Here is a 24,096-nt window from a genome sequence, read left to right as displayed (position 1 = left end):
ATGGATGGATGGATGGATGGATGGATGGATGGATGGATGGATGGATGGATGGATGGATGGATGGATGGATGGATGGATGGATGGATGGATGGATGTGACAAAGTTGTACCAATAGGGAAATTCAACTGCTTATGCAGCTTCAACCAAAGCAGGCCAGCACTGTTTTGGGTCTGCAATATTTAGGTCAAATATGGCAAAACTAAACAAATTTATAACATTTCATACACCGAAGCATAAACATAGATCCCTAAATAACCTAACTGGAGATTGGGGTGGAGTTGTCTGATTACCTGCTGCAACTTTATTTTAATAACACATTAATATAAAGTGCAACTGCTGAGGCTAAAAACAGCCATTTTGATCCCTCAGACAAAAAATAAATAACAGCGAGCGCACAAGAACAAGTGTAAATAATCTAAGTAGAGCAGAATTACTATCTTTTTATAGTTAAGACTTGGTTGAATTATTTGCAGACAACATTCCTGCAGCATTACCCTGGCACAGAAAACAGGACCAAACAGCATGAATCAGCACTACAGAGATTACATCCTAAAACTCTGGTAAAAACAGTGAAACGTTATATTGGTGGAATGCATTATCAATCTTTTATAGTGTCTGGGAGAAAGGAAAATGCTTGTCTTGCAAAGATGAGAGTTTTAAAAAATGAAATTAGCTTATATCCCACAAGGTTGCCTGTTACAGTTAAATAAGTGAAGTTGTAGAAGATTTTAAACTGGTAATAAGAAATGATTCGATCACACAAGGTTCAAAGAAAGAAAACATAAAGGTGTCGCCTCCTGGACAGACGTCTAGTGCGGTTCTCCATGTACCCTGGTAAACAAATGTGTGAGCTTTTATTGTTTTATTGATCTGTACAGCACTTTGAACTGCTTTTAGTATGAAGAGTGCTTTATAAGCAAAATTGATTGATAATAATTACTAATGTCCTTATTTTAATGAGGCAACCGATATTGTTGAATATCTCCCACAGTCTGCAAAAAGTACAAAAATAAGATGTCATAATATCCTTATGAAAAAATTCAATATTTTTTTTGCCACTTATAATGACAACAAAATATATTTGAATATTGAGAAAAAGTTAAATATTGGGAACTCGTGGTGTCACATTCTAATCAGGTAATTAACTCAAAACACCTGCAGCCTCTGGTCAGTCTGGGTCAGTGGGACACAGTCATGAGAAAGACATGAGGATGACAAAAGGTTGTTGCTAAGCAACCCGGTTGTTGACAGAGCGCTGTATCTGAGAGCATTCATGACAGGTCAAAAGTTTTACTTTAGTGTCAGGAAGGATTTTTTTATGTATAGAAGAAAGAGCAAAAATCTAAACTGGTAAACAAAAGAATGTGTACTGATGCATTTTAAAGTTTTGCTTGGGGTTGACTATCATGGCACTAAGCTAATTAAACTTCATCCATGTTTTCTGTGTGACGTAAACTACTCCAATAAGCTGATCTTAACCTCCCTTGCCAACCAAAACCAGTGTGTTTGTGTTTCATGTCGAGGTGATTTATAATGGTGTGTGGTATTCTAGAGTTTCAGCCCACAGAAGTGTGTAATGGCTCTTAAACTGGAAGACACCTAATTGTCACGGATCATCGGCTGCTCAACGAGCAGCCACTCCTTGTGGAAGACACACACTCACACACTCACAGCTCTGTGATCTGCCAGCTTTCTAACCCGGGTTTTAAACACAAATGTTTTCATTCTCACACTGTCTCTTGTCTCAGCCATGAAAAGGCCCACATCAAAGTAACCGAGTCTTTCCTAACAACAGCAGTGTTTTTGGTTACTGTACAATCAGTCACTTATCTGGAGAAGAGAAAGACTGGAAGAACAAGGCAGGAACTGATTGTGAAAGACTTGAGGGCAAAAGAAATTGAGGGTATTTCCATTTTGGGTTTTCAACGATTGATTCTGTGTGGTCATCCGCTGACATTATCTAAGTCCTGCCCTCTAAGAACAGAGAGTCATATTTTTTTTCTGTTGGAAAGTTTGCTCTATGACCCTCTTGAGCTAATTCACTTGAAATTGAGTCATTTAAGAGATAACAAGTTGGCCTGCTTGGTTTCCAACACAGACTTTTAGCAGGGTGTGTGGCTGTCGGACGCCTCAGTCTTATGTTTGGCTGAAATTTCAGTGTAAATAATCCTATTTGCCCCAAACTGAACATTGTGGGTATTAATTCATCCCCCAAAAGGTATTTATGCAAATATCTGGTGGCAAAATTGCCTCACAGGATGTAAACCTCAAGCTGTGTTTTAGCCGAGGATTTTGAAATTCGATGCACACGTCTATTGAATAGAAAAGTCTCAGAGTTATGATCAAATTCTTGCTGGAAGTCGGCCACTATACATACAAACTGAGTAAACTTTTTCTACAGCTTTCCTCAGATTTCAGAATGAGTCAGAATAGTGTTGAGTCATTGAAGATCAAAAGTCATCAAAAGCTTTCTGCTGCATTAAAGCATGTGGCAGTGGCCAAGCAGTAAAATCTGATTTCTCAAAGTAAAAAGATTAATGCGTAAGAATTTTCTCACACCAGGTCAAAGTTGTACCAGATTTTCTAGGTATCGTCACAGACAAGCATTAAACATATTTATATAATCATTTGCTGACATCATTTAGGTCCTGCCCACTTAGACCAGGAAGTTGTATGTTTTTTCATCCTCAAGGGTGATGTGGAATTCTACTCTGACTGAGTACAAAATAAACTCATCACTGCTTGCAGCTTGAATTACTTTTAAGACTGTTGATGATGACTGTCCTCATTGGATGTGTGTGAACCAAATAGTATTCAGCAGCAACTTGGAAAAACTGCTTTTTATAGAAGTGTTTAAACCAGCGATGACGAGGTAATGAGTGCATGTGATTACCATCACTCACACATGCTTATTTTTTGTTAAAAGTTAATGAAACAGGTCATTGGTGGAAGTTCTCAAATGCAAAAAGGAAGAACAGGACTCCAGAGGACTCTGTTTTTTTAATAGAGGTGGATATATTTATGCATTCCCTTTTGGCTGGGTTTTATTTAGGAGCATGAACATGACCTGACTGACAGATTAAGCCCTTACCTGACTGAGGGTCCCGTATACAGTAGTCTGGTGAATCTTCCAGGTAGACCAGATCATTTTTGCTGGGCCGTTTGAAGTGTGTGTGCGCGGCTGTAAAGCCAGTTCCATACTGATTGACTGCGACCTGCACAGCTCCGTTGTATCTCCTCCTCAGATGGTCACCAGTGCGACGGAAGTCGGCCATAGCCTGCCAGCAGGTACGGACGCTGCACGAGCCACTGACGCCATGGCATTTACACTGTAGAGTCATGAAGCGCTTCACTGCCTGTGAGGGGACAACAGGAAGGGGAGTTTGTTCACAGATGTCTATAGAAGAGCTTTTAGTATTCCCTTTTCTAGACAGTTTTCAAAATAATGGGGAAGAAGGAAAAAAACACATCATCCGATGGCTTTTATAGCTGAGCTGAGTCATTTCTATGTGTGCCCTCATCCATACCTTCCTGCCAGCTCTGTTGTTGTGCAGGTTCATGAGCGCTCGGGCATCCCTCTCTTTCCTTTCCTTGGCATCCACAAAGATTTGGCTGAAGTGAATGGCGTGCTCCACATGATCGCTGCAGCCTCCCCAGTCGAAGGAGCCCTTGGAGTCCCGCGATGAGCCCTTCTTGGTGGGGTCACAGGAGCAATTGTCCAGGTCGCCCTGGCTGCAAGCTCGGGCCAAAGTATACACCACTCCTGCAGAGGAGATGGCGTACACAAAGGCAACTTCTCGGCTGCCTAGGAGTAGACAATTATGATGGGGCAAAGTCTGTTACTTTGCACCAACATGTATCTGTGTAGAAGTATATTCTTCAGGGAACAGCTCAGATTTGAAGATTGACAGCATGTCTTTACATTTTCTGATGGGTCCAGGTTACTGTTTTTATTGTTTTGGTTCACAACATAAAATAGTCTTTTTCTGGAAGTTAGTAACCAATCTTGCCAACTTCCTGTTATTTTCTACATGTCCCAAAACAAATCTGCTGATTTCAGAATCATACCATGACAATCAGAACTGTCCCTTAACTGTTTGGCCACTGATGAAACCTCGCTGTTTGTTGTTTTCTGCCAGAAGCTTTCATGCCAGGTTACAGAGCATGAAACAGAAAAAGAAAATGCTTCATCTCTTTCCAAGATGGATAAACAGCTTAGGTTTATGAGCAATGCCCTCATGTGGAACCCTCATCTCCTCCACATGCACAGTAACCAAAGAGAGATGTGGGCAAGATCTGAGGAGAGCTCCATTTCTTCATTTAATTTCTGCTACAAAACAACCATGTCTGGTAAAGTCAGCTGAAGATATAAAGAGCTAAAATGAATTTATTAATGGACTGTTGAGCGAATATCAGAAGCAAATATCTCACCTGCAGGGGGCAAGAGTTGTTTTGATATGAAAAATCCTCACTTTTGGTTCAGCTCTTCTTTGCCCAGTGGTTAGCTTGAAATTTATGTCTGTTTCATCAAAGAGGCTCAGAGAACCGTCCACTTTAAATAAGAGATTTCTGATAATTTCTCGGCAGGACTGCGCATAAAAACATATTTCCCCTAGTACCTGCTTTTTTGTCAGATAGTACCCCAATTCCTGGCTGTGAAATTGCATATTTAGTGAAGTATTTTCAAAGTTTATGGGAAGGAAGTGTCAAAATGCTTAAATCTCTCATATAATTGCATTTTATATAACTTTCTGAAAATGGTTGATTTTGGTTATCACTCTACTTTGGCTAGTTCAGTCAAAATATGAAATATAACAAATTATGACCCCTAATCAAACCACAGTAAATCTGACCAACAGCAAGTTGGAAGTTATCACATACTGAAGTGATAAACACATTTTCCCTTAAGGTACAACATGATTAGAGTAAAGAAAATTACCTTAATTTCTCAAGTGTCCAAATGAATATGAATGTTTGCAGTGCATGAACTGATAAAACACGTCAAGACTGAGGTGATAAAAACTCCCTCACATTGCCCAGGACCAAATCTCATCAGTAACTCAACAATTTATGTCTGGATGGTTATTTAAAACTATAATAATAAAGGAGAATCCTTTACTCAGTAAGTAGCTAAACCCAAATTCAAACTTTTGAGAAACTGCAAAACTTTTTCAAAAAAAATTTTTTTTAACATAATTGTCACTATGTTGTGACAAAAAAAATATGAGATGAACAATCTGTGGAGAAAAAACAGAGCTTCTCTGCCTTCTCCCAGTGCTAACCAGAAACAACCAATCAGAGCCACGAGGAGGGTCCTAGTGGTGTCAATCATGCCCGTGTATGCATTTCTTAGAGGAAATAGCAGCGTGGCGGTGAAGAAGCTTGATCTTTTCACAGATTATCTGACTCATATTAAACTGTCACAACCTGGTGACAGTTAACAAAAATGTAGAAAATAAATAAAGCTATATATTTTTTAATTAAAGATACATTACTTCAGCTTTAAGTCAAGGCCAAAAACCTACCTGGTTAGAGTCGCCTTTGATTCATAATAACTGGAACAGTGATCAATGTATTTCATCTATATTTTCTTTCATTTGACGAAATTTCAGTGTCATGATCGGTTACTGTTATGTAAAGAACTTTGAACTTCCTTGTGAATGAAATATACCATACCAATAAACTTGACTTGAAACTACATCACTGACATTTCCAGAAGGCATATTCAGCAAATCTGAAACTGCATATAGAAAGAAAAATATGTTTAAAACAAGCTCAAGTGTTACCCAGGAACGGTAACTAATATAAACAGAGGTGGGTTTGTGTTTGTGTGTGTGTGTGTGTGTGTGTGTGTGTGTGTGTGTGTGTGTGTGTGTGTGTGTGTGTGNGTGTGTGTGTGTGTGTGTGTGTGTGTGTGTGTGTGTGTGTGTGTGTGTGTGTGTGTGTGTGTGTGTGTGCGTGCTCGTGCATGTGTGTGTGTAGCAGCTTAGTTAGGTGTGTCTAATGGAGTGAATGAGGAGAACGGTGAGAGAACACGTTGCTGAGGGAAATCTCCTGTGTAATTGTTTGAAATTAGCCTTCTGACATTGACAATAAGGAGCTTCTGAAGGGGCCTCTGTGTGCCACGATAATGCTGTGTGACACGGTCGGGGCCCGGGTGGGAGGTCCAAATACCACACGGCTCTTAGAGGCCCCCCGTCATGAAACAGACTAAGTTGAAGGATCCACCTCACAGGTTAAATCTCAGGGCATGGGAGAAGAACATCAGGCCGTCAGGTTCTGATGATCCTTCCTTCTGCGCCAGAAGAGGGAAAATAAGATCCGGACCAGCTCCAACATGCCCCCCGCTGAAAACAACACCACAAGACTAGTGGCTGAGATGTGCAGTCACATGTTTCACTTGACAAGATGCTTCTGTAACATCCGTTACAGGGAGTGACAGGCGGGCTCACTGCTTGGTAATCACTTTAGTTCCTAATGTCGCTTCATAAGTCTTATTGTTCAGCTTCCCCTCTCGCTGACGGCGAGAACCAACCTTTTGAGGTCCACTCTCGTCTTTTAAAGCTGCCAATAAATCATGTGCAGTCGCCAACAAATCGTTGGAGAAGATAAACACCGCTGATGACCAGCCGTGACTCTTCAAAAAGGCTGGGATTATGTTCGCCTGCCATCCCTCAGCCCAATGGACTGAGAGGAGATTAATTACTGACCATAGTTGAATTAATCTAAGGATGTCAGTGGGAACATTTGAGGTGTTGCAGGTTTTGCAATCATATTATTATTATTGGACTCATTTCAAATGAATATTGGTTACATTTAATAAAAATGAAAAATAAAAACATGTCCTCATTTCCAGTGAGCACCTTCAGCCTGGAGGGGCAGTATTATGTGTTTTCCAGACACATATCACCATTTTATAGCACAATCAAGCAACTATGTTACCTTCATTTGTTTAAAAAGGCGATACAGATCATAACTTGAAAGAAATTTTACCTTGTAATGTAACATCATGGAATTGGGCCTCTGTCTCTTTAAAAACTCCTGTTCTTTCTGAAACTCCACCCTCAAGAAGTCATCAACGTTTTTACCAGCTTTGCTCTGAGAAGTAGCTCCTATAATGAGGTCAGCAGATGCTCAGTTCTACCAGGTGTTTGCTAATTGCTGCTGGCTAGTCTGAAGGAGTGCTCTGTGAGGCAGAAAGTTGGAAACCTGGAAACTGTATCTCTGAGAAGGAGCAGCACCTCTAAGCCGGGGCTAGGTCCACCTAGACGTTTTGAACAGCTGAATGGTTGCCATGGCAGATTACAGGATTTCTCAAACATGCATGAAAGAATCAAGGCAACACTTCAGGTATGTTTTTGATACAGAAACATACCTGGAGAATAACATTATAACATAATGTAAGGAGAAAAAAGAAGTTAATTTCATGTAATACTGCCCCCTTATAGAGTGTAATTTACGATCAAATCAGGAGCTGATGAATGTCTGCTCCCTCTGCTCAACAGTTTCATCACATCTGGGAACTGCAGAACAAATTTACCACAGTAAGGACTGGAGCAGCGCAAAACGCAGCTCAGAGAAACCGCTCGTCTGCACTGATGTGATAAATGTATGTTTGTAAAGTGAGGAGAGGTACGGAATGCGATCCGACTGACTGCCGCAGAAAGAAAACAGCACGTCTAAACATATTTCATTTCAGCAGCCGTAAATTTAGCCGAGTTCTTGAAAGAATGACCGTTTGTTTGAAATTGTTTTCACATTTACTTTAAGGACCTTCATAAGTCATGAGATGAGCATCTATCCAGGCTAACCTATCGGTGTTTGGGGTAACCGTAGGGTAAGTCTCTCGTTCCAGTTTCTACTCACCGCGTAGCAGCAGACGGCCAAACAAGTTGTGGTCCCTGGCCGTTGTGTTGCAGTTCCAGCGGTGGTTGCGGAACTGGTGCTGACACTCAGAGATCCACTCCTTCATCCCGGCCCCGATGGCCTGCATTACCTTGGGGTGCTGGCGGCAGAGTTGGCGCTGTTTGTTCACCAGGCCGGGGATGTTGTCGCACATCACCTGGGAGCCCAGGGTGCCCATGTACCTGCATGGTGAGGAGGGGGGAACAGTGGCATGTCAGACATTTAAACACAAGGCACTCAGCTTTGTAGAGGCAAACATTTAAGCCATGCTTTCATTTATAAATGCACAATTTAAATGACAGGGGACACTAAATGCTTTCTTAAAAAAACATCCATTATGATGATGTATTACTCTATGTGGTTTAGTCGAACAATTTACTTCGACTTTAAACTACATCAGACTGTCATAAAATTACAAATAGCCCAATATAGGAATTAATTGGAAACTCAAGATGATTCTTTAGGAAACAGTTTGTCAAATCTAAGCATGATAAAACTAAAACTGATTTATGTTGCAGGGATTGCAAACAAACTGGTGGCCATTTACATATTTTCCACGATTGTCCAACTTTAGATCACTTTATAATGCCAAAATAAACATCAAGCCTGAAAACATGTAACTGTTACCGAATGTCCTTAACAGGACATAAAACACAAAGTTTTACCTCTTTGTGTGTTTTATGGTGTTGAATCCTCATATATATAGTGGAGCTGTTTGTTGGTTGCTATGGCAACGAGTCTGTGTGTAGCTAGCCGACACGGTGAGTGAGGGCGGGGGAAAGAATACAAGTGGTTTTGAGATGTTCTTTAACGGTTTTTCTGCCTTATTTTCCCTTTGCTGTGGCGCACTGTAATAAATTAAGAATACATCCCCAGGTTCCATTTAGTTAACTGAATCGTTCTACGGCGGCCGTACGGCTACGGGTGGCAAGGAAAAGAATCGTCCTTTTGCCTTCCACCGCATTCGCGACATTTCTGGACGTAAACAGTCACATGAAACGTGTCTAAATGAACACGTACAACTGATGAATGCTGTACTTGTACGTAGAAGTTTTACCACTGTTCCTAAAACTGCAGGGGAATTTTCACTTTGGAGTGTGTTCACACTGCGGTCTGTTAGCTGTGCAGTTGGTGCAATTTAACTTACTTTAGCAGCTCAGCTCTGACGTTAGTCTGCTGCCTGTCTGCAGCTCCCGTAGCTTCGCTGGTAAATCTTTAAGCTCGTAGCTGAGCTCGGGTTCGTGTTTACGTGTGTAGCACCAAAAAACGAAATGAGGATCCGATGCTGATGAATGATGCTTTGATCTCCGTCACGTCGTTCCAGGTCAAATTTATATTTCTCCTGCTTACTTTACAAAACGCCTTCCGGATATTCCTAGTCTTTGAATGTCGGGTCATCGAGCCAAAGTTGTGAAAACTTATATCTTCTAATGGTGAGACGCACAATGACTAGCTAACACGTTAGGCGGTTCCAATTTACGCATGTGCACAGCAGCTCGGAGTCTATCAACGTCAGCTCAGGTCCTGCGAGTGGTTGGTTTTTTTATACAGATTTTAGTTAAACCAACTTAAAACAAGAAGTGAGCATCAATGGAAAATTACAAATATTTTGAAAGGGTGCTGAAAAATTTACTTCCGTGCGGAAACCCTGAAAATCTTACTTTCTCCAAGGAGAAATGTGAACCATATCGTCACCTTCCTAAAATAATGGCCTAACTCATTTTCTGCTCGTCATTTTGGTATAAAAAATAAAATAAAAATACCACCTTTCTTTTGGAAAGGAAGGTGACGATGTTCAAGTTTTACTTGCATTCTACCTACAATGTTCTATCTTGAGTTGATGCCTTTGTGCAGATTGGGATAAAAAAAAAGTTCAAATACTCCAAAATCTGTTTAATGGTGGCGATGAAAGTGATAGTGCAGTCTTTGCTGAAGGCACTACTTCAAACACTTTTTAATGGAAAGGTTTTTCCTCTTTTCATTTTTAAGTTTGTTAAATGGAAAACAAAATTATTGCCAAGTTTCATTTGAAAGTGAACTTGTGTAACTGACCACTTCGGTTGAACTATTTTCCATCTTCATTTGTTATATTTATTTTTATTCATTCCTTATTTTTTCAATATTGTTCTTACTACAGTTTTAATCTAATTGCAAATTGAAGGGAGAAGAATTTCTTGAATAAACATTGTAAGAAAAGAATTAGATCAAGCTACATTCTTTAAATTTTAAGTCTTAAAGAAAAGCACTCGGCTGTCTTAATATTTAAAAGCATAAAAGCGGAAATTTGGACACAGTCACCTTACAAATATTAAACTTTATCAAGTGACTGGAAAGCCTGAAAACTTATCTTGTACAAATATTCAATGTAGAAAACACTCTGGAAAAGCATACATGTGTCCCAAATGTTTTCATTAAGAGAAAACCTTCATTAGAAGTTAGAATAGATTACTATGGGGGAAATTTTGCGTTGTTAAACAGTAATAAAATAAAACGGACACTAATACAACGCGACACTCACCACCAGGACGCGTCGACCTTGGCCGTCAGCCAGCAGGTTGCTGCCGATAGAAAGAAACATATTCCACTTGGCAAAAAGTTCATATTAAGCAGAATTTGGTTCTTTATGGATATGCACGGAGCATTTCCATAGATGGAAGAAACATTTGAAAATAGATGTATATAATTATAAAAAAATAAAAAAATGTCGGTGGGTCAACAAATCAAGTCTGAAGTAAAGAGAAGTGAGAGCAAAGGCGATCTGCGCGTAAAAGCCATGGGATCTGCGGGAGGAAGGCTCCGCAGAGCGTCTTATAGCCCCGCAGAGATCCTCACGCAGGGGACAGACGGGTGATGAGCTATCAGGTTCAAATACTTTACACAAGGGGTGGGTGGGCAGGCTGCCGCTTCAGGAATGAAGGGAAGAAATGAGATGTCTCGGCGTATCTGTTCGGGCTGGTTTGACACCAGACAGCTTTTGGCTCGGGTCCAGACGCGGAACTCCGGGTTCCCTGCAACCAGCTGATGCGCCTCCCTCAGTCCAACTGCACCGGAGCGGGATTTGATCCTGCGCGCTCAGAGAAAACCGAGGGGGGAAAAAAAATCTGTCGCGATCCTTGAGAAATGTGAATAAATCTTAACGGACAGAAACAAGACGGAGATTTAATAAGCCAGCAGAAAATGACTGGTCGCTTCGTCTTAAAGCACCATAATGTGATACTTTGGTGAAGATGACGCACATGTGTCAAATCTCCATTCCCAAAGAATGACGCACACTTAATTTCCAGTCATTTACAACCTCATCCTTCGCTAACTCAGAACTGACGGGTTTTGTTGTATTTTATTTTATTTTTTAAATCAAACACTCCGATTCTCCCACAGCAACACCTAAAGGTGATGTGTCTATCTCAATTGGATTATTTATGGGCGTCTTTTTGAAGTCTCCAGAGGAAATCTGTAGCCGGTGTCACTCGGTATTTCCTCCGACTTTGATCAGGCCCCAGTGTATGTGGAGATCTCGGGACCCACACCAGACCAGATTAATGGGGAAATTGGATTTTGCACATGATCCCCGTGGAAGAGAAGCAGGGGGGTGAGGGGGCTGAGAGGGCTGAGGGGGGGGGGGACCCGACAAGTCATAGCAGTGAGTTCTATGACTGAAAGCAATATTTCTGAAAGGAAAAAAATCTATATTTAATAGAAATATTTCTATTAATATATAGAATACAAAAAGGAAGAACTGCAACACATCTCTGATTGGTACATCAGTTGACTTTGAAATTCAAAATTTCAACTGGTTACTGAGAAATTTGACCCATCAAAACCCACATCAAACAAAAAGATTTTCAGATAACCAGTCAGAGATCAAAATGACCAGCAGATGAACTACTGAAAACACAAAATTGTTTTCTTCTATTTAATAAAAGCCTCTAGACTACAAACTCTCCATTTTCTATCTATAAACAAATGAATCTACAAGATTGACTATATAGAGTTTAATGAGAATTAGTTGAAAGTTAAAACTTTTTACACCTAGAATCTTTAATATTTACTTTGTTTCTTCTCCAAGTCAAAAAGGAAAACAAAAATCAGCCTTTGCCAAGAAAAGCCTGATCCAGGCACCTCCACTGAAAACCTCCATTACAAACCAGGAATGTCTTTTTTAACTTCTGCTGGGACGTCTTACTGCTAAATAGCTAACATGTCTACATTTGTTCCTCTTTTTTTCTTTTAAGGTATTTTTCTGGCTCTAATGGTTTTTATTTGATCGGTCATAAAGCGGATTGAGAGGGGCCCGGACTCAAACTGCTGACGGCCGCGTTGAGGACTTTAACTCTGGCGCCATCCTGGCACTCTTGATGTTTTGTTGTTTGATTCAAACAAAAAGAGGCTGAGCTTCTTACAAATGTGGGGGGAAAAAGAAAGTCAAAATGTCCCAATTTTTTATTTGGCAACAGAGGAAAAATCTCTTGGTTAACCTTCAGCCTAACTCAAAACACTTTTAAGAGAAAAATCTAACTAATTGCAAAAAGAAAACAGAAGGAAGACAAGTTAAACTTCCCAAGCATGCCTAAATTGTAACCCTATTTTATATAGCTTACAATAATCAAATAAAACATTAGAATGAATCCGTTCACTGCTGTCTGTGTTCTTGTATTTATGCAGCCCTTGAAGGTTTGCAGAGGAACAGGAAGAGAGCGGCTCCCAGGATGCTCACACCAACTCCAGTCACAGCCCAGGTCCAGGCTCTCTGCTGGGAATCCGGCTCAGGAAGCCGACAGCAATCCTTAGCTGCGTCAATCTGAAAAATAGAAAAGCGAACTGATGTCAATAAACACACAAAGTGCTTTAACATAACCAGAAAAAAGCTAAATGCAGCAGGTCCTGTGCTGCAGAATGATGTCTGATGTCAGGCAGGAAGCAGAGGGCATTTTTAATCCAGTTGGGATTATGACACAGTTTCAGGATTGACTGGGTGGGAAATATCTGCTTGTGTACCAGGATGAGAACACCGCCATCTTAGTGGATGAGGACATGTCTGGGCCCACTGCACCACTACAGCGTGATTCGCAAAGGTGAGTCACCTAAACTTCCTGTGCCAAATCCCCCAGGAGTCACCAGGCAAGTGGAGCTGCGGATGTTGGTCAGTCAAGTCATGAAGGTGAAATCTGACGGTGTGAAAATGGAACCGCGCTCAGTCAAGGGTGGCTTCTGGTAAACATGACTTGGGAGTTTGCAGTTTGGCAGTGAATCTAGATTTCTTGGGTTTGCTGGAATTTGTGCTTTTTAAACCAACCTCAAGTCATTGGAAAAAATGACACCTTTTCCTTTAATTCCAATGTTTTATGGATCACAACATAATGAAAATGATCTAGTCTTAAACAGGCTCTAAAATGTTGTTCATCTAACCTCAAGAGTATGAAAACAGTAACAGATAACGCACGTGTCATAAACGGAAGCCAAAAAAAAAGCTACAAAAATGAGAAAAGAAAAAAAAATCAAGAATACCTGGACTGTTTCCAGATGACTTAAGGAGGAAAGCGTTAATCCCTTGATTACTGTTCAGTATACTACTTATGTAAAACCAGCAGCTTTGTATCACACATTTCAGCAACAAGGCAGTTCAAAGTGCTTTACACGATAAAAACAACACAATAGTCAATTATGAAACAAGCAACATGCATTACATTTCGTCAAATGCCATTAACAAAATCATCAAGCATAATCACCATCAAATATACTGTACATATATACAGGTGGGATTTTAGTGTTGATTTAAGGAAATCAGTGTTTCAGCAGTTTTTGTGGACGTTTTCTGGTCTCGAGTATAGAACCATACGTTACCAATTACAAGCTGATAAGACAGAAGAATGAAGCTTAGAGAATCACTTGTTGTGGCCCATTAATTTGTGAAGGGTTGGGGAGACGATATAAAAACAATCTGAAGTCCATAATTATACAACAAAGAAGATTATTTTTTACAAGTAAGAACCTTTTAAGACAGTTGCAAATGTTTCCATCAAGATCAGCGACTGGAAGAGATTCTAGAAAAAAAACCTTCTTCTCTCATAAGATTAATGTACCATGACAACCATGAGACATCTGGAACAGCTTCCTCTGGATAGATGAGACTACAGCAGAGGTGACAGGCCAAAATGCACAGCAGCCTATCAGCACAAACACTTAATACAATTGTCAAGCGTAGTGGTGATTTGGCTTTCTTTTGCAGACGAGGACCTGGAAACTTCGCATAGGTAATTATTCAAGAGACCGACGTAAGACTCCTTTGATAGCATTTTCTGATAGGGTCCTCAGTTTAGAAGCTGACATTACAATCTATGTATATTAAATATACTTACCACTGTTTTTTAAAGATTAGACTTCCTTTAATGGTTTCTTAGAACTTAAGTTTATGAAATCATGGTAAACAGAAAGTAAACCCTTGTAATCTTTAAAAACTACTACTTTTAAAGTTAATTTCAAGTACATTTTGTCAAAATTGGACTGGATCATTACAAACTAATAAAATACAAAACAATATATGACCTATGACCTGTTTAAATGTTTATTTGTTGTGAAAAAAAGTAAACTGTTGCATGGAGACAGAAGGTTTAAAGTTTAAAGGTTTATAGCAAACGTAGGTGATGTTAATGAAAAGATCTTTGTCCAGATCCTGTTTCAAACCATGGCAGTGTTCCTGTTGAGTTTTCAAAATATTTACATGTCATATTTAACATTATAAACACATCCTTTTCTGGGGGAAAGTTGTCAAAGACAAAACATTAAATAATAAACAGCAAATTAAAAACTGCAATATAAAGCTGTTTTAAGAGACGGCAAAGTAGCTTTAACATCAACTCCCATCATTCCTCGAGTCGACACGGAACAGCGCATTAACACCGTATCTCGGAGATATCTGTATGTTTCAAATGTGGCAGATAAAAAGCGTAATTGGAGAGCAATTTATTTATTACATGGGGTCTCCAGATATTATTTATTTTGTGTGAATAGGACTAAAATGATGAGTATTTTTACCCCCAGGAGTGTTTTCCTTTGGCCTGATGACAGTGGTCCCAAAAAGAAGGAGCTACGATGACTGGATGGGAAAAGGTCTGAAGTTCTGTTGGCTAAAATCCGACCCAGCCAATGACCCCATCACCACAGGTATCAGGACACTAACTTATTAATCTACTCCAAAGGTTTACCAAGTTCTTTCACGTCACACTCTACCTTCGTTTGACAATTCTTTCTCACATCTTAAACTCCCTCACCCCTCAAATCTACAGCCTCTGGTCTGCTCCATCTACCCTCTCTGTCCCCCTCCTCATATCATCCCTCCACCTCGGTGTCTGTGTGCTGACAGGTCGATGTCATGCTGGCGCTGACTTATGGGCTGTGAGTATTCTGCCTTGTCAGGACCGACTCTTCTTGGAATACCAATGCAAACACATCCATATACATAGAGATTCAAGTATACACATGCAAGAGCTCCTGCACATACCTGCCACGGCTCCACAAAGTTCATATATTCCTGCATAGAACCCAGTGGTTTTGAATTGTCAAGAAAGAAAAACTCAGTAGCAGGCACTGCTGTATGAAATATATTTAAATTGACTTGCATATAGTGCTCAGCTGTGTGTATTATTTCTGTCAGCGTTTCTGCTTTTGCACGGATTATCGTCATCCTAGTTGTATTCCAGACAAAATCGTGGATAGTTATGTTGGTCAACACCGCTGCAGTGGGAGGAGCTACCTGCTCTGCATCCACCCTGTACTGGCCTTCACAGTGGAAATGCTCAAAAAAAAAAAAAAACTTAGAAGGACATTCTAGGAAATTGACTTGTAGCTCTTCCCACATTCCTGAATGACAACAATTGCTTATAAAAAGTAAATAAACAATAGTATCATTGATCCAGTTCTACATACTCAGGTGTCGGTGTACTTCAAGTTTATTTCATGGTCAACCCATGGTCACAAGGAAGAAGAACTAAACGTGAATGTAGTTTTGGACATGCAGGTTTTCCATCTCGTTTTTGTTTGGTAATTAATTCAGAATCTGATTATCATTTTTTATTATCTGTTCTCAAATTCAAAGCATTAGCTATACAATGTAAAAGTGTGTTCATGTACATGTATGCTGACCTGGCAAAGCAGATTGTGGAGGCAGCTGACTTCCTTCTGCAGGTCTTTAGTCTGGACAACCAGCTGGCTGCAGACAGTCTGGGCTTCTTTCTTCGGGTCCAGAGAGAGGACCAGCTGCTTGGACGACCAAAGAAACGTCAATCTGACCAACATGTTAAGATTGCAGCTTAGACAGACATTGACAGTGAGAAACATGAAACAAAATGATGTTGAACCGTCATGTCAAATATGATCTCAACGCTCTTTATTGTTTGGATCAAATTACTTCTCTCTGGCTGGAGTATTTGATTTAACAGTAATGTGGTGTAAAAACTGATACAGCATGAGAAAATGTATTTGAGGTTTTGTAAATAATTTGATTTATTATTCCGTTACCAAGTAGCAATGTCAAACTTTTGCATTTCTAATGACTGCTTGACACAGTATCAATAATGATAAATGAATTTGTGTCATATATGTTTGGTACAGTCACTTTCTGGTTTGGTACACACATAGCAAATAAATACAGCCTTGTTTTCTAACTATACACATAAAGAATGTCTATATAAAGAACTAAAGTGTACTATTGTACAGTACTACTTTCTGTCATTTAACTTTCAAAAGTGGTACAAAAACAAGTCAGAGTATAATGGACCAGCTGTCACTTAATGCTGCTTGGCACCATTTCTGTTTCTCACTTAGTTAAAGTGATGAGGGAGTAATAACTGTGGTTCAAAGCAAAGTTTTAGGTTGTAAAGACTAAATAAAACCAGTCAGTTGTATAGTTTCTATTGCTGGAACACGTTGATAAAAATGTAACTGTCAGAAGAACAGAACAAACAAACATGATGTTGTGATCCGTGTTTTTCTGTGTAGTTATTTTGAGGTTTTCTGTGTTTAGTTCTGTTCCTGTCCTGTCTTTCCTGTTGATTGCTTCCCAGGTGTGTCTAGTTTCCTGATTACCTTCCCTATGTATTTAAGTCCACCTGTTGTCCTTGTCCTTGTTGGGTCCTCGTCTATGGTACGTCTGTCTGTCTGTCGCTGCACGTCTTATTCCTCGGTGCTCCCTCAGTTACTTTTGGATTTATCATTAAACACCTTCTAAATGTCTGCCTGGGCCTACAAGCGTCTTCCTCACTGGCAACCACACCACCAACTCATGACACATGATACAGTTTTGTTTCTTTTGACTGAAACCTTCTGAATACTTCATGACGTGACTTTAAAACCAAGCTAGGAAATGAACTGGGATTTCGCTCCCAAATAGGAAACCAGTACAGGTAAGGGTTACCTGAGAGGCCTGACGGGGGAAACGGCTGATGACATCTTGAAGCATCTCTGTCAAGTAGCAGCACTGATGACGCACACTTAGGAGGAAGTTTTGCAGATCTTCACACCTGGAAAACATGAAAAACTTAGCAGGAATAATAAGCCTGTTGCAATAAGCAATTAATTGCATGGTAAATTAAAATAAGCTCACTAAGGTCTATTCTGATGATTGATATTTTATGAAGGGTAGTTTTCTTCACAGAGATTTCATAATCCATTTATGAAATCCATTTTTGGTTGAGGTGTTTTATTTTGGATAGTTAAAATGTCTCCCAGTTCCAGTTTGGAGTGATTTCTACAAAATGTAAGTTTATAAGTCTTTGAGAGGGTGAACTTGCTCTATTACGCCATTATAATTGTATTTGTTGGAAATGGTTTCAAAGTGACAATATTATCATTTATTGTAAAAATTTCTAGGCCAATTTATCATCCTTGTCTTGATGTTTCTAAGCAGAAAACATAATCTTAAAAAACCAAATTATTTAAAGATTGTATTGTTTACCAAGTTTTCATTTTATATTTATCAGTCTGCACTTCTTAGGAAAAACCAACATCATAGCTTAAGCACCCCAGAACTGAGAATAAAATATTACAGCCGATATTAAAATAAAAACAAATTGAAGCATTACAAGTCAATTTCTATACTAAAACTGTATTAAGTTGCATTTTATGTTTTTTTTTATTACTCCAGATATAGTACATGCAAATTGAAGATGAATTTAATAACTGATGCATCCCATATTGGATAATATAGGATGTCAAATAACGTCATCCTATACTGTGTAACTGGTTGGTACTAAATCTGCAGCTAATTAACAACTAAGAAAGAAAAGTTGCAGCTTCATTTTTATAAACAACCAGGATATAAAAGACACCACATGCTTACCAATTACCAATTCTTTAAAGATAGAGGTAAGAGGTTACCTTTTTTAACGTGAACTTTCCAAATGATGTCTACATTAAGAAATAAAGCATAGTCTGCAAAAGCTGCTCAGCTATGACAGCGCAGACAGATTGATAGTTTGGAGCAGCTCTGAACTCACATTGTCCAAGTCATTTTCTGGAGCTAATCTTCAATAAACTACAGAAATCCGAGCAGGTGGCCAAGCCTTTTCTACTCGATGTTCATCTATTTTGTCCTTCCTCCCTGAATAGACCCATGCTAAATGATTTGCTTTTTTATATTCATCAACCTTCTGCATGTCTCTTCCCATCGCCTAAAACTGTGGGATATAGATAGTTCTTATCTTAATGGTACATTTCCCTGGCTAAGGGCACAGAGCAGGCAGCCATCCCAGCCCTCCCAACACTCTGTCAGAGGGGCCAGTAAACAGTGTCAGCCAGCCTCTGCAGCACCCACACCTCCCTTTTTCCTGCTGTTAGTTTATCTAAGGACGCAGAGTGATGATGGGCCGAAGGGGACTTTTCCTCTAAACCAGCTTCAATCCTTAACTGGTGCTAGAGCTGGGGACCTCAAATCCAGGCCGGAGGGGTCAGTGTCCTGCAGCTTTTAGAGGTGTCTCTGCTTCAACATACCTGAGCCAAGTAATGAGGTCAATAGCACAATAGTGAACCTGAGTTCAATAGCAAGACTTCTTCACTGCTTACTGAGGAGATATGGAGGAAACACCTGCTTTCATCAGGAGCTGGGGGCAGGATCATAGGGAACAGGAGGCAATCAAAATATTGTGTTTTGATTAGTGTGTGTTTTGATTTGTGTACGTGTGCGTGCAGACGCACACAAATCAGTAGTAGCTGAACAGATTGCTGTTTTCTGGCCAATCACCGATTCTTAAAACCTCTTCCTTGCGCAAAACTTTTTAGTGAAAAACATGAGTTTTTTTGAGGCATTGCCATGTTTTAACTAAGCAGAGTTATGTTCAGAATTCCAATTTGTGCGATTTTATGGTGAATGGAAACTCACTCCATGGAGAAAGTGACAGACTTTCTCTTCAGGTGGTCAACGTGGTGGAGAACTTGAGTTTAACACCTCTGGGGTTTTAAGTTATTTTTATATATTTCAAGACAAATAAAAATATGGCCAAAGCGAACTTGAAATGTTACAAAAGAAGACGTATTCTTGACCGAACTATTTACTATGAACTAATAGCAACTTTCAGTCTCAGTTGCTGTAGCTTCCTTACTCATTTCAGCTACCCATCAGCCCTCACCTCACACATCATTAGAGTGCTGTTTAAACCATTAGAGCCTGGCTCTGTTAGTCTACGGACATGGGACAGAGAGGTGCAGTGCCACCATGGTGAAATGCTCATTGGTGGGGATGGATGACTTCCAGTGGAGGAAAACAGATGGGTAGCTTTGGGGAGACGAGCCTAGATTAATGTGCAGGATGGTGTAAGGCCGGGGTCTGCAACCTGCGGTTCCGGAGGCACAAATGGCACTTTGGACTTCCAACAATGGCTCCTAATAACTTTGACTAAAAGTTGTGAAGAGCAAGCTAGTATTTTAAATCTAAAAATCTTAGCAGCTTTACAGTTTTTTCTTTAGTAATTAAAGTACATTTCCTAGATCAGTGGTTCTTAACCTGGGTTCGATCGAACCCCAGGGGTTCGATGAGTCGGTCTCAGGGGTTCGGCGGAGCCTCTGCCGCGGAGGTAAAGACACAGTTGTGTAAAGTCGTGATGACGCACCGCTTTGCCATCACTTGCAGCAGAGGATCACGTTACATTGCTTAGCCAATCAGAGCTGCGGAGGAGCACTGACTGAAGGAGTTCCACTCTTTTTACCAAATTCTATAGTCTAAATCTGCTCCTTAGTCGCATCTTTTCGGGGTTGCTACTGCCTCTAGTGGCGTGGGGGTGGTAACACAGCTAATATAATTACATTACTAAATCAGAATACCACAAAGTACGTTGTGTGTCTGGAGGGGGTGGGGGAGAGGAGGAATAAGAAGAAAGGTTCGGTAAATGCGCATATGAAACTGGGGGGTTCGGTACCTCAAAAAAGGTTAAGAACCACTGTCCTAGATAAAATGATAAAGTAACAGTAGCACATTTTAAATCTTTTTCTCTCTAGTTTAGAAACTCAGACAAAAAAATCTCTTTATATATATATAAGTTGACAGGAAATGTAAAAGTATTACTGTGTAATTGTATGTTACGGGAAAAGATCTGCAGTGAAATGCTATTTAAACCCACAACTAGTCTAAAAACAACAAATTTACACTTCTGTTTAATCCAAATTAAGTCAGTGGCTCCATCAGGCCCCCAAGGGCTTCAGGGGCCCCATAAACAGACCACAGATACATAAATGTAACTATTGTTTATTGAGATTATCAATGCTGTTAAATTTTATTCAATTGTTTAGGCATACATAAATTAAATGATTTTAAATTGTTTAACATTTAAATACAATATTTTAAGGAGCTGGCAAGTTTACTTTGTAAAACTTCAAAGAACAATATTCATAGTTACATTGTTTGTTACCACAGCAACAATCTGATGCTATGAGTTTCATCTTTGAATTTACAAATACAAATTAGTAAACTGCGATTATAACTTATTGCTTTTTAGGCTGGCCAATTAAACTACTCCCTTCTCCCATATTTCACTAAATCTAACACAGAACCTGTTAGAGGTGCTGATATTTTAGCAACAAAAGGGGCCCCTAAATCAAATTCTGCTCAAGGCCTCATACAGCCTCGGACCGGCACTGCATGATGAGATAATCTGCTGCACTATGCTGAGATGCGCAACAAACGGGAGATTTAATTCAATGCTGCTAATGTAGCTTTAGTAGCTCTTTCATTTCATGTCTGTTGAGTTTTTAATAAGCGTCACAGAGACTATTCCGGTTGGTCGAGTTTATGGGACGAGTTTCTCAGATCTCCGTATGGCCGAGCGTATTAACTCTAAGTAGACAACGCATTTGATATGGTTTGATGCATAGTGTGCCCGGAAAAATAATACTAAAGATAATACTAAAATAATATAAAATCAGTGTGATGCGTGACTCCGAGGAGAGCACGAAAGCTCCTCACCGGGCTGAACCTGCATGATAGTGGTTAGCGCTGCTTGTTATCCACAAATGCTCTGGCTAACCGGGACCACAGACATAAACTTTACAGGGAAGACAGACACAGAGCCACATGCTGGGCAGCGCGTTGAGATGTAAACGCCGCATATAATTGTTCATTCATAAAGATAAATCATTCTCACTGTTCCACAACGCGACCGCTGAATTCCTGCAGTTCACATTGAGCTGTGCAACCAGAGCTAACGCTGCGGGTTTTAAACTCTTACCTAGAGTTCCCCAAAGGATCATAATTCCTCACAGTAAATTGATGTAAACATCCATACAGGTCAGCCTGTGTCCAGTTTGAGTGAAAGGAGGCGCGCTCGCCGCTGAAGTAAAGCAGCAGCAGCGCACGAGGCAAAGCGCAGAGGCGCCAGCTGTGTGATTGGTCCGCGCGCTGCCGGGTTTAAATGCATAAACTATAAACTTATCCATTATAAACCTATCATTTGGGAATAAATATGCTCTGCTAGTGAAATGCTAAGAGCAAAAGAGACGCTTGCAGCCCAGCTTTAAAAAAAAAAAAAAAAAAAAACAACAAAAAAAACGATCTTTATTTTTATTTATTTTCCTAGAAACGTAAACAAACAACGCTTAGCCTGGCGGCAGGGCTACTAAAGCATGGCGGGCCGCCAAGTTTATAATATACTGGGGGAAACCCTGGATATATATATATCTGCATGAGAAGGAATTTTCTGGAAAGACCATCTCTTCTAACCCCAAAAAAGCAGGGAAGCTATATGTAAGATAAATAAAAGTAGTACACAAGTGCTTGCAGCCAACATGCTATAAAAATAACAGTAAAACACTTGATTATTTTATAAAAGGATATCACATTAAATTTGATTCAAGGCTTTAAGTAAAAAAAATAATCTTATAACAATTCTATAAATTCAGTATGCCCACCAGACTTCTCTAACTATGTAGTCATATTGTTGTATTACATGGAACTAAGTATTTTAGAATATAGTGCAAGTATTCCAGAAGTGATGCAGAGAACAATTGTTTTGAAACTATAATAAACTTTTTAATCATTTATTGCCCATATCCTACCCATTGTCTCCAGTTCCCAGTTGGATCTTGTCTAGGTCTACTTTGTCCAGGTGCATCTGCTGCACAGCGCTCAACACCTTCTGCTGGTCCACTGGGTTGGTGATGCCAATCTGACAAAAGGCAAAAAACAAAAACAAAAAAACCAAAAAAAATGTAAAGATGTCTTCTAGTGGATTCCGTACACTTTAAACGCAACTAAAAAGTTAAAAAAAAAAATTTTTAAGTTTAAACTTGTGCACAAAGCCTTGTTCCTTATGTTATCCTCCACCTTTTCAAAGTCTTCCTTCTCCATGGTCAGGAGGTAGCTCCAGGTGATGTCGTTTTCCTGTGCTCATGTGTTATCAGAAAAAGGCAGAAATAAGTGAATTTACCAAATCCAACTTCTACAGCTGTTTCTGTAGCAGATGTATTTCATGCATTTTCCTAAAGCTGCAAAAAGCTACTTACACCTATTGAGGTCTAAAGTTTAATAAGTAAAAATCTACTTCTGAATTTTTGCTTGTACTGATGCAGAAATTTTGTGTGTCACACCCCAAGTTAAATCTCGTCCCAGTGTGTAGTACTTACAGCCATGATGTCAGTGAGGTACCCCAGATTAAGGCCATGCAGGAGAAGTTCAAGTTCATCAAGCTTTGTTGCACTGAGTAGCACAGAAAAAGATCTAGGCTCATAAACAACTGGCTTACAAAATCAAAATGTTTTGGAAATAATGTTGAAAGTTGTGATTTGTTTTATTTAAAAGAACAGGCAGTAAATGGGGAGGGAGATATTGCAAATGTTATTAATTGGATTTTATTTTGGGTACAAGATCATCCAAACAACACTCTTCAGAGTTTAAGAAGACTCAAAGTCAGACACTTTCAGTCTCAGGGAGGCGTTCAAAAACTAAGTGAGATGATGCCTAAAAGTTGGACAAATATCAGGAAACTTTAATTTATATTGAGCCTTTCCTGCAGTATTTTCAGGTTGCTGCAACAAGATAGAGCAGTTTTGGTTTGTCAAGTTCACCATAAAAAATGCCATCCACCACAGAAGTCAATGCATAAGAATCTTAGGTAGCATTCTGAATGACTTGTAACAAACTTCAGCAGGTGCCTGGAGGGCAGAACATGTTACAGCAAGCCACTCAGGCCTTCCAACTCTGCTGGTCATGAAACATGCAGGATTTAGAAATGTTGGCAGCCAGAAATCTCAGTGTTAACACAAGTGTCTGGACTCTTTGATGAACACAGAGAGACTGATGTTTATACAGTTGAAACCAGATATTTACAAGAAATACAAAAGACACATTTTTTTAAAAGTCTGAAGTTAAATCAGGCCAAACTTCTCTTGTTTTAGGTCAACTAAATGCAAGAAACATTAACAAGAACATTTTAAGAATTTTTTTTGTACCTTTTTAGAACTTTACATTAGAGGTGTGCCAATCAATCGGCCACCGATCATAATCGGCCGATTTCCGTGAAAAAGTGTATGATCGGTTATCGCCGATCACGGTCTCTTGTTGCCGATCACACAAACCGATCACCTGCATCTCATTTCGCAGCCTRCCTGTGCAGCTGGTCTCCTCTTTCCTTCACACTGCGCAAATGCGCAGCAACAAATCCTAAGCGATGTGGAACTATAACGCACTGAGTGAATGGGGAAGTTTGTGTGTTG

The 24,096-nt window shown here is 39.7% G+C and overlaps 2 protein-coding genes across 4 annotated transcripts in view; both read right to left on the bottom strand.

Moving 5' to 3' along the window:
* Positions 1-10,973, bottom strand: part of wnt2 (wingless-type MMTV integration site family member 2) — a 17,979-nt gene extending 7,006 nt beyond the window's left edge. The window contains exons 1-4 of one of the 3 annotated variants that reach the window (XM_008410648.2): positions 10,424-10,973; positions 7,867-8,087; positions 3,528-3,805; positions 3,092-3,356 (exon numbers count right to left, since the gene is read on the bottom strand). In XM_008410648.2, the coding sequence (XP_008408870.2) occupies positions 3,092-3,356; positions 3,528-3,805; positions 7,867-8,087; positions 10,424-10,506 (847 nt within the window). In that variant the 5' untranslated portion in view covers positions 10,507-10,973. Of the gene's footprint in view, positions 1-3,091; positions 3,357-3,527; positions 3,806-7,866; positions 8,088-8,570; positions 8,868-9,052; positions 9,420-10,423 lie in introns of those variants that run through there. The other 2 variants (XM_008410651.2, XM_008410649.2) reach the window with 2 other exon arrangements.
* A 1,335-nt stretch (positions 10,974-12,308) lies between these two features.
* asz1 (ankyrin repeat, SAM and basic leucine zipper domain containing 1) overlaps positions 12,309-24,096 on the bottom strand; it is a 43,658-nt gene continuing 31,870 nt past the window's right edge. Inside the window, exons 8-13 of the mRNA XM_008410652.1 lie at positions 23,008-23,080; positions 22,709-22,765; positions 22,441-22,550; positions 17,315-17,420; positions 16,045-16,158; positions 12,309-12,703 (exon numbers count right to left, since the gene is read on the bottom strand). Of these exons, the coding sequence (XP_008408874.1) occupies positions 12,560-12,703; positions 16,045-16,158; positions 17,315-17,420; positions 22,441-22,550; positions 22,709-22,765; positions 23,008-23,080 (604 nt within the window). The 3' untranslated portion in view covers positions 12,309-12,559. The remainder of the gene's footprint in view (positions 12,704-16,044; positions 16,159-17,314; positions 17,421-22,440; positions 22,551-22,708; positions 22,766-23,007; positions 23,081-24,096) is intronic.

This window comes from Poecilia reticulata, linkage group LG6 (assembly GCF_000633615.1).
Source record: "Poecilia reticulata strain Guanapo linkage group LG6, Guppy_female_1.0+MT, whole genome shotgun sequence".
Lineage (NCBI taxonomy): Eukaryota > Metazoa > Chordata > Actinopteri > Cyprinodontiformes > Poeciliidae > Poecilia > Poecilia reticulata.
The sequence above is the reverse complement of the archived record's forward strand: the minus strand, read 5'-3'. Positions and strand labels throughout refer to the sequence as shown.